The sequence below is a fragment of the Lampris incognitus genome, chromosome 18 (genome assembly GCF_029633865.1).
Source record: "Lampris incognitus isolate fLamInc1 chromosome 18, fLamInc1.hap2, whole genome shotgun sequence".
In the NCBI taxonomy this organism is placed as follows: Eukaryota; Metazoa; Chordata; class Actinopteri; order Lampriformes; family Lampridae; genus Lampris; species Lampris incognitus.
In genome coordinates this window covers 11,980,215-11,991,194 of record NC_079228.1, presented here as the reverse complement: position 1 = coordinate 11,991,194, position 10,980 = coordinate 11,980,215, and the positions used below count along the sequence as shown (strand labels likewise).

The window sequence follows — 10,980 nt, the reverse complement described above, 5'->3', positions numbered from 1 at the left end:
TTTTTTATATTGTGTAGTTTTTATCTGTTGGTGCTTTTTGTATTTGTTTATCTTTGCACAGTGTCCTTGAGTGTCCAGAAAGCCGCTTATAAATAAAATGTATTATTATTACTACTATTAGTATTTAATTAATTACATACTCATTCAATAGAAATAAAAGGATGTACTGCAGTGTATACATGGGCTTACCTTTACTTGAAAATGAAGTCTATTCTCCTGTCCTTCTGGACAAAAACCTCCATGACTTTGTTGTAAAAGTCCTCCTTATCTTCTTTTCGTTTTAGAAGTCTTTCCGTCCTGTAAACCCGTGGGCTCACGCTTACGCCCCCTTCAAGTGAGGCAGAGGTACTGGCTGCCTCATCTCGCGCTTTTTCAGTGCGGTCTTGTGTAAGATCAGCGAGACTAAATATTGTAGCGAATTCGGGGGACAGCGCAATCACAGGAAGTGCCGCGGCCGGGACGCGAACCCGTATCGCCCGCACCGCAGGAGGCATCGCTAACCGCTCGGCTAAAGGGTCAGACCCGCCAGCCAACGGCCACAGCGTGACTTCTTATCCATGCTCGTTACAATACGTTACACACATACATGAAATACATTAACTATTTTAAGGAAAGTGAGGACATATAATAAAAGTGTCTACAAATATGACATTGGTGGCAAACGGTGAGAAAGCGAAAGGCACGCGCTCAACCCAGTTTGTGAGGGATTGCGCAATCCGAGGCGAGGCTCCACCCCTCGCTGCCTCGACTCGCGCATCTCCCCTCTAACTGAACAGGAAATATGCAAATTCGGCGATTTTGATAATAAAAAATGATTGAAATTATTGGAATTGTCCATAAATTACATGTATAGCACAGATCAGTAGACAAATATTAATATTTATTTTATCATCATTTGTTTTTTTCTTTTCACGATGAAAGGTCAGCCTCCCCTGCCTCCCCGTCCCTGGCAGGGAGGCTGCGCTGCTGACGAGTCAACTGCTCATAGGCTTGCCAGTAAAAACAGCAGCTCATCCCGAAGAGCCATGTTGTCTTGTTTACGTCATGTGCACCTGGAAGGCTTGGCGGTCGGAAATTGGAAAGTCCCAACTGGGAAATTCCCACTCCGGACTCAGAAGGGAACGCAGCACAAGTCCTGAAGCGTGTCCCTCGAACCGCTGAACTGAAATCCAGACCAGTACTAGGCAGCGAACGAGTAATCTTCATCATTTATAATCAAGATATCTATCCGGGGTATCATTCGAGAGAAAGGGACATTTCAGAAATGTGCATAATTTCTGTGCAAGAGATCGGGACTAGCGGAGAGACTCCCAGCAGGCAAGATAACGGACCAGAACCTACACCGCGGACTTCGCTGCTTGAGACAGAACCAAGAACCCGTCACAAACAAAGCAGAAAGCATTTCTTATAAAACACATCTTTATTACTGAAAAGTGTCTGTTTTCAGGGTCAAGTAGGAAATAGACTGTACAAATACTTTACACATCAGTCTTTTCAATGCAAATGGTGACAAACTACAACAACACAAATCAGAAACAACAGATGCGGAAGCTATTCAGAAGGAATCCTATTTTTTGGGGATTTTTTTTGTTAATTGTCGGCTACAGCAGGTGACACTGGACAGTGGCAGAAATGGTCGCACACGCACGCACGCACGCACACTATGAAACACGATTTGCAACGGTGCGCTGGTTTCCGCTCGAGCACAGAGCGGAGAAAGACACGCGGGGTCAGACTGGACTCGGCGCTCGTGGTTTAATTGATGGGACAGCTGACAGGGGTGTGCGGTTTGTTCACCGGGTCCCACCCCAGATCGCGTTTCGGTGAGGATGAGTTTCAGGAGAGTCTTGAAAACAGGAACTTGCACGCGGGTGAAGACTGGACAGTTGTGTCACGTGACAGAAATAAAGAAGTGTACTTCTAGTCTTTGCTGGACTCTTGTACATGAGCGGCTTCGCGGCACTCTGCGCCAGCTGGGTGACACACGTGGTCGGGGCTGACCAAACACAGTGATCCAGGCGAGTGCTCGCGTTTAAACTAAGAATTGATGTGATGACGTCACACGAACCCACCATGCAACAAAAAAAAAAAAGAAAAAAAAAGAAAAGAAAGAGGCTCCAACAGTAATGAGCTCATATACAGAGGAGTTGGCATAATGATCGTGGCTGCTGGATATTAATATTTGACGGCATCGGTACACATATTAGAACGATGGGGGGAGGGGGAGTAATCAGCATTAAACAATGCGTTACGTCACAGTGCATCTCGTTCATAACCTCCGCTGCCGGATGAGACTAAGTGACCGTGAGCAGAAAGCTGAACCGGACTCACAGTGATAGTGCACCAAGGGGCCGTTTGATATCAGGGGCTCGGGAGCTCACTCGCGCCCCTTTTCCACCACATGGTACCGGCTCGACTCGACTCGCCCCGCCCTTTTTTTTCGTTTTCCATTAGTGGGAAGTCCCGGCATTTGGGTAACTGTTACCACTTTTCTGGTACCACCTTTTGTCGAGGTTCCAAGAACAATGGAGCGGGTACCAAAATCAACGCAGACCTCTGATTGGTCGGAGAAACGCGTCGCTGCGTCATCAACGCGCGCATGGGATATCGCCTGGCATTAGGGGCGTCCGGGTGGCGTAGCGGTCTATTCCGTTGCCTACCAACGCGGCATCGCCGGGTCGAATCCCCGCGTTACCTCCGGCTTGGTCGGGCGTCCCTACAGACACAATTGGCCGTGTCTGCAGGTGGGAAGTCGGATGTGGGTATGTGTCCTGGTCGCTGCACTAGCGCCTCCTCTGGTCGGTCGGGGCTTCCCCGGATCAGCGGAGAGGAGGTGGAGCGGCGAACGGGACGGCTCAAGAGGAGCTGGGTAATTGGCCGGATACAAATTGGGGAGAAAATTGGAAAGGGAAAAAAAAAGAAAAAAGATATCACCTGGCATTTTTAAATACCGAAGCGGTCGAAGCGGAGTTATCTTATCTCGCTGCACTAGCGCCTCCTCTGGTCGGTTGGGGCGCCTGTTCGGGGGGGGGGGCTCACGCGCCACATCCCCCTGGTGAAACTCTTCACTGTCAGGTGAAGAGAAGCGGCTGGCGACTCCACATGTATGGGAGGAGGCATGTGGTAGCCTGCAGCCCTCCCCGCATCAGCAGAGGGGGTGGAGCAGGCTCGGAAGAGTGGGGTAATTGGCCGGATACAACTGGGGAGAAAAAGGGGGAACCCCCCCCCCTCCAAAAAAGTACATTTTGCAGTTTAACCAGGTGTCATAGTGACACCTGGTTAAACTGGGGGGGGGGGGCTGTGACGGTAATGGAAAACGACACAGCCAGTCGAGTTGAGCCGGTATCATGTGGTGGAAAAGGGGCATTTGTGTCAAAAGTACTATGAAGAACAGACCTGGGAACCAGAACACAAAAAACAAAACAAAAACAAAAACAAAAAAAACCAATCCAAATTCTTTATCTGCCGGTTGCGATAATCACCCCTAAAACTAGCACGGGCCAAAAAAAAAAACCAAACAAAAAAACCAAACAAAAAAACCCCAAACAACAACAAACAAACAAACAAACCAACCAAAAAGAAAACCACAAAAAACAAAAAAAATAAATAAAATAAAATGAAAAAAGCTACATGTTTAGATGCAGGCCTTGGTGAAACGACTCCAAACTCTTTGGCATATAATTCCAGCAGCGGTTTTTTTTTGTTTTGTGTTTGTAGTTTTTATTTATCTTTCTAATTTATATAAAAAAATCCAAATAGAAAAAGGAAACCGGAGACGTATCAAAATCCAATGTCTTCAAAGTAATCGCACGATAAAATGTTAACATCGAAAAAGAGTTTCTGCCGCAAAGCCTCTATTACAACTCTAAAAAGCCCTCTAGGCCGCCAGTATTTACACAGCTCCATGTCGAACGACACTCGATTCTGTACAGGACATTCATTTTTATTACAGCACCCCCCCCCCAACCACCACAGACTCCAAAGCAGAGAAAAATAAGATATTTAGGTACCGCTCCTACTAGAGGGGCAATCTGAGCTGCGACTCCCAACTTTTCGTCGGACTGCTTTGCGGTGTCGTTCTCTGTGACAGAGCCCACAGGTTTGATTTCTCCTATCTCGTTTTCACATGAAGTCATTGAGCTCCGCCTCTAAGGCGGCAGCCATCTCGTCTGCCTCCGAGCTGTTGCCCTCCTCTTCCTCGTTGGAGTCCTTGGACGACTCGTCGGCCGAGTCCTCGGCTTCGTCCTTCTCCCTGGCGTTCGCCTCCTCCTCCTCCTCCTCTTCCTCAGCTTCGTCCAGCTTGCGTTTGTGCCCCCTAGAGAAACGAGACGGGAGGATTTAGAAAATGGCACTGGAAAGCGTTCATGTGGGGAGCCCCGCTCTGCGTCGCCCAACCTCCAGAACAGGATTTACGTTATGCAACCTGCATCCTCACAGTTTATAGGCTTAGCGGGACTGTTGCGTCTAAAACAGAGAAGCACTTCTCTGCCCCCCCCCCTCCCCAAAGTTACGTAACTCATTGTTCTCACAGTGTGACCTGGAGAAAGCCAGAGGCAGCAGCAGCTGTGCTAAAAGTGCAAACCATCCATTACCCAAACTGCTTATCCTCCTCAGGGTGGCGGGGATGCTGGAGCCTGTCCCAGCAGTCACTGGGCGGCAGGCGGGGAGACACCCTGGACAGGCCGCCAGGCCATCACAGGGCCGACGCATTCACACCTAGGGGCAGTTTAGTACAGCCGATTCACCTGACCTACATGTCTGTAGGAGGAAACCGGGGCACCCGGAGGAAACCCACGCAGACACGGGGAGAACATGCAAACTCCACACACAGGACGACCCGGGACGACCCCCCCCAAGGTTGGACTACCCCGGGGCTCGAACCCAGGACCTTCTTGCTGTGAGGCGACCGCGCTAACCATTGCGCCGCTCATCATCATCAGCATCAAGTTCACGTTTATTGACAGTCGAGTAACTGATCACACGTTAGGAAACCATCTCGATGTGAAGACGCCAAGACTCCTCAGTTGTTGAGCAGTAAAATCACGACGTTCCAGGAGAGGAGCTCTAAAAGGGAGACCTTGATGTTTTCAGCGACCGGTGAATTTCTTACTGTTCGTGTAGCGACAACAATCTGACGAAGACGGCAAACAGACTTCCTGTTCTTTATAGAAAAATCACCTGTCCCCCCCCCCACCACCAAAAAACCTCTATGTAGTACACTGTCTGTTCGACACGGCAGGTCCCCCTCGAGAACGACATGACGTAACAGGAGAAAGCGTTCTCTTCTCCACACAGACAGCGCCGCCTCACTCCCCGACGAGCCGACGGCTCTCATAAAGGGCTCAGAGAGACAGCGGGGAGGACCAAAGTCTCCCTCGTGGCAAAGCCAGTCACACTGTGCCCTGGCGACGGGTGATCTAGGACACTGGCAGTGCCAAAACAGGGGAGATTCAAATTGTGTGTGTGTGTGTGTGGGGGGGGGGGGGAACAACGCAGAGTAAGGACGGAGGAGGGAGAACAAAGAGATAGGGATGTGAAATGCTGAGACGAGGGAAAATACAGACGGTTCTGGATCAGACTGAACTGCATAACAAAAAAAAAAAGAAAAGAAAAGAAAAGAAAAGAAGGGTGGGTGGATTGGCGGGGGCTTCGCGGAGTGGCTTAAGGACTCTCATGAAGCCGTAAACAAGCCGCCCACCTACCACCTCTGCGCTGCCTCGTTGGTGACATCTCCTCAGCGAGAGGGCTTGTTAGCATGATGCTAATGAGGCTGGCAGGGGTTTGCGTGGCGTGGCACGGTGTCTGACAGCAGCCCCGCGCTGGGGGGGGGGGGGACCTCTCTCATTAGGCCGCACCGCCGTCAACGGCCCCCGCTCACCGCCCCGACGCTCAGGCCTCTGATTGGTGTGTTCGCTAAAGGTCAGATGTCGGCTACCGTTGGAAGAGAGGCCCCGTGATACGGCCCCAGATGATAACTCCCCCAGTCTGGGTGCGTAGTGTAGGTGAGGGCTGGAAAGGGGGGTGAATCTTTCTGCACGGCTCAGAGCCACCGATCATCACAACACGTTCATTTTCAAAGCCGTAATACCAAGACCCAGTTGTTAGAGGGCGACGGCGGGGCCGAGGGCCAACGACTCGAGAGCCACGGCTAATGAATGGCGCCTGTTTTGTTTTTGCAGAAGAAAACGGGAAAGTTGGTAGTTGCTGATGCGACACGGGTGGAACTATTTCCTCAGCCGGGGCCAGCCGGTGACAGCAGAGGCCGGGGCTGATGTGTGCGTTCCCCAGGAGGCTAAGCAGCTGCTGTATGCTAATGTGCGTGTCGAGCGCACCACCCGTCTACCATTTCCAAATATCAGCCATCAGGACAGCGGGGGAGAGCTCTTTTCAACCGCCGACGGCTTCACGTCATCACAGCCAAGCCGGAGCGGTTTCTGTTAATCACATGTGGAACAGGTTATATGAATCCATGTCAGCTTCACCCCGACAGCCACGGGTCCTTATTTACAACTGCCCGGACGCCTTGAAAACAGGTTTAATCACCGGTCCAGTTTATGATTTCCCCAGCCATGACTGGCTGTAATCACCAGATATACACTGATTAAAAAAGTAGTCTTAGGGCGTCTGGGTGGCGAGGCGGCCTATTCCGTTGCCTACCAACATGGGGTTCGCCAGTTCAAATCCCCGTGTTACTGCCGGCTTGGTCGGGCGTCACTACAGACGCAATTGACCTTTCGCAAAGTACCGCCTCAGAACGGTGCTTGTCCAACCCTACCTTAGCAACGGTCCGTCAAGCTTTCAAACACACAGCAAAATGCTGAAACGGTGTGCCTATGGGATCTGCAGATCGGATAGTACATATCTGAAAAGTTTGGAGGGGGTGTAATTTTCTTTCCCTTCCCGAAACCCAGAACACAAGAAGCGCAATGTCGGCAATAGATTTGGCAGTATAGCAGACCCCATGGCCAGCTTAATCCATCCAGAATCAACACAAATACCTGTCTGCTCCAAGCTAAGCTTGCTACTAGCTATTATTGATAGCTAATACAGCTAACGTATTATTACTGTTACTTTTACCCACACAATGCGCTGATTTCTTCCTTCATGTTTTGGTGTTTTCCGGCTACTTCCTGGATAGTTCTGAAATAATTGGCGGGCATAGCAACAGTAACTAAGGGGGCGGGACTTTGCGAAAGGTCAATTGGCCATGTCTGAGGGCAGGAAGCCGGATGTGGGTACGTGTCCTGGTCGCTGCACTAGCGCCTCCTCTGATCGGTCGGGGCGCCTGTTCGAGGGGGGTGGGGGGTGGGGAATAGCGTGATCCTCCCACGTGCTACGTCCCCCTGATGAAACGCCTGGCGATTCCACATGTATGGGAGGAGGCATGTGGTAGTCTGCAGCTCTCCCCGGATCAGCAGAGGGGGTGGAGCAGAGACCGGGACGGCTAGGAAGAGTGGGGTAATTAGCCGGATACAATTGGGTAGAAAAGTTGGTGGGGGGGGGGGTAGTCTTTTACACTTTAGCAGCCTTAACCGATAACACTAACCCAGAACACGGTGGAATGGGGGACCCGGTCAGGGGACGAGGAGATCAGGCTGGTCAGCTTCAGCAGGACACACGGCGGCGAGCACCTTTACCATGCAGCAGGATGTTAAAGCCAGGGGCATAAACGGGCAGCGTGAGACCGACATCAGACATTTGTTATGTCGCGCTGTGTGATGCATTTCAGTTACGGTTTTATCCTCCTCATCAATCTCTTCTTCAACCCGTCCTCGTTCCCTCGTCTCCTACCACCTTCCCACATGCTGCAGAGGCGCCGTTAGCACGGCATCTGGCTTCTCCCATCACACATTTCACGAGCATCTAAAACACAAAGTGCTGAGCCACCGCCGTGATCCGACTCCGTGGAAAAGGAGAGCTCCGCCGTTTTAACGGCTCCCCTGAAAACAAAAACATTAAGGACCCTCGGAAACTCCGCACCGCAGCAACTCGCAACAGGAAATAACCAGAGAAGTCACGCTACCGCTAGACTGAGGTGAGGATAAACGCGTCCCATTTCAAGCCCCCTCAATGCCATCTCATCTTAAACCGACGACTAATTAGGCGGTTCCGTTATTAAGAAGCCCCACGGCTTTTTTGTTCAGAGGCCATGGATGAGACCAATCTATACGTAGCGGGGTAGGGTCAGAACCAAGGAGGGAGGAAAGTGTAGGCGCTCCATAGAAGCAGAGACGAAAAGAGAAGGAGGATAAAAATCCACGCGACTGCCGAGGAGTCAGGTTCACTCCCTAATTGAGAGATTCCCATTACTCCCCTTCGTACTCCCTGCCAGAGTGCTCACATAATTAAACCGTATGAAACATTTCCTTCATTTGAATTTCCTCATTACCGGTTCTGACATCGGCCAATAAAGCGGCACCACTGGCCTAATGGCAACGTGCAGCCCAGCCGGCTCGACTGGGGAAGTGGTGCTGAGAGACGAGTACATATAAGGTCCCAAATGGTATTCCAACAAACACAAATTTGGTAAACTTTTAGTTCTCTTATAAAGGCACAAATGCAAGTTGGGAATACCAGCTTATTACATCTGTCAACAAAAATAAAGTGAAATTAATTTGGGTGCCAGCCGATACACCTCGATGATGTTTATAGATAACATCAGAAATCCTCTAGCGGGAAGATTGAGGGAACGACTTAGTTTTCCTTTATCTATATGCTCAAATTATTAGTGCCCTCTAGCACCACCCATCCATCCACTATCCAAGCCGCTTCTCCTAATCAAGGTCATGGTCATGGGATGCTGGAGCCTATCCCAGCAGTCACTGGGTGGCAGGCGGGGAGACACCCTGGACAGGCCGCTGTCCGTCCTTCACACTTAGGGACAATTTAGTATGGCCGAGTCACCTGACCTACATGTCTTTGGACTGTGGGAGGAAACCAGAGCCCCCGGAGGAAACCCACGCAGACACGGGGAGAACATGCAAACTCCACACAGAGGACGACCCGGGACGATCCCCAAGGTTGGACTACCCTGGGGCTCGAACCCAGGACCTTCTTGCTGTGAGGCGACCGCGCTAACCACTGTGCCAATGTGCCACCCCAGTGCCTCTGGCAACTGTAAGTGTAAAATATGAAAATAAATAAATAAATAATAGGAGTGAATGAGGCTACATGGGTAAAGGGACACTCATTAGACTATGAAGATTTCAAACCTCGATGTGTTTCAGCTTTGGAATACGCTCCATGCACACTTCCCAGAATACTACGGCTTGCATGATTCCAAGTTGACATCCTTTTTTTTTTTGGATTTGTCCCCCATTTTCTCCCACATACTCGGCCAATTACCCCACTCTTCTAAGCCGTCCCGGTCGCTGCTCCACCACCTCTGCCGATCCAGGGGAGGGCTGCAGACTACCACATGCCTCCTCCGATACATGTGGGGTCGCCAGCCGCTTCTTTCCACCTGATAGTGAGGAGTTTCACCAGGGGGATGTAGCACATGGGAGGATCACGCTATTTCCCCCAGTTCCCCCTCCTCCCTGAACAGGTGCCCTGGCCGACCAGAGGAGGCGCTAGTCCAGTGATCAGGGCACATAACCACATCCGGCTTCCCATTCGCAGACACGGCCAATTGTGTCTGTAGGGACGTCCGACCAAGCCGGAGGTAACATGGGGATTCGAACCGGCGATCCCCGTGTTGGTAGGTAACGGAATAGACCACCACGCCACCCAGATGCCCCTAAGTTGTCATTCTTGAATGGAAATAAATCTTCCCTCCGTCCTTTCCAACAGTATTGACTCGTGCCGCGACATAGTGGGTGGTGTTAGTTGGCGGTCCAGTAGCTTTTTTATTTCTTATTAATTTGTGGCCAATAGCAAAAAAGTGTTTTTTCTCAACAAGTAAGACCTGTGGTATTTCCTTAACGTTGTGGTACACCCAGGTGTTATATGTATGTAAGTCACACGTTAACATAACATCGCAGTTTGTAAAATGTAAGGCTGCTAGGGTAATTGAAATAGCTAGTGCATCGCCAACACTTTCATCTCAACACTGATGTGGAAGAGGTCAATTATGATCTTCTTCTCTCTAAGTATCGGACCCTCTCCTCTCAGGTTGGGGGTAGAGGCTCGCTCACCACACAGCGTTAGGATCAATTGTGGATCATAATATGGGCAAACTTAAATCGTGTTTGTACCGTCTGAGGAAACTGATGTTTCTGAATGTAACCCACCAGATTAATGTTTACGTCTTCATGTCTGCTATAAGCAGTGTATAGAATTATTGTATTTTGGGACGTGGTGGGGGGGGGGTGTAATTAAAACTGATAAAAAGGGATCAATAAAACACCCAGGAGAGCCAGGCAGCTCATATGGATAGTGGATTGGTGCGTTTGAACGTTATGAGTTGTAGAAGTGACAGAGGTGGCAGGCCGAGGCCGCTAGCTATCCGAACTGATGGGTATGTTTTTCTCGTTCACGCCTCGGGGAGGGGGGGGGGCAGACAATATAACAAGCATTTTAGACTGTCAGTACTTGCCTAGCATTTTGAATGTCTTCTATGGTCAGTATTACTGCCTCGCTTATACGTAATTATTCACTGCTTCTGTTATGTGGGTGGTGTCTTTACTGTCTGTCTGTCTGTGCTGCTGGACGATGAGGGATGAACGCTGTAATTTCTGTAATTTCTGTAATTTCAAATTCTATCTTGCAGGGCCAGAGGAAGCCCTGTAAATGCAGAAACGGGAACCAAAAGGCAGCTCTCTGAAGTGCTCTTTTTTGTCACAAGGGGCTTGGAGGATGGAGGCATTAGGAGAAAAAGTGAATAGGAAACAGGAGCAGAGGTAGTGCTTTAATCAGATTAGAGAGAGATTTAAGACCTTCTTAGCCATGTGCACCAGCAAACGGAGACAGGATTCCTACCAATGTTAGAGTAGGAGTGAGAGAAAACGACTATCAGGTCAAGACAAGTTATTGGGAGGA

General features: G+C 50.0%; 1 protein-coding gene across 1 annotated transcript in view; it reads right to left on the bottom strand.

The window, feature by feature from the left end:
- Positions 1 to 1,413: 1,413 nt before the first annotated feature.
- Positions 1,414 to 10,980, bottom strand: part of ctdp1 (CTD (carboxy-terminal domain, RNA polymerase II, polypeptide A) phosphatase, subunit 1) — a 129,178-nt gene continuing 119,611 nt past the window's right edge. Inside the window, exon 13 of the mRNA XM_056298772.1 lies at positions 1,414 to 4,315. Coding sequence (XP_056154747.1) covers positions 4,123 to 4,315 — 193 coding nt within the window. The 3' untranslated portion in view covers positions 1,414 to 4,122. The remainder of the gene's footprint in view (positions 4,316 to 10,980) is intronic.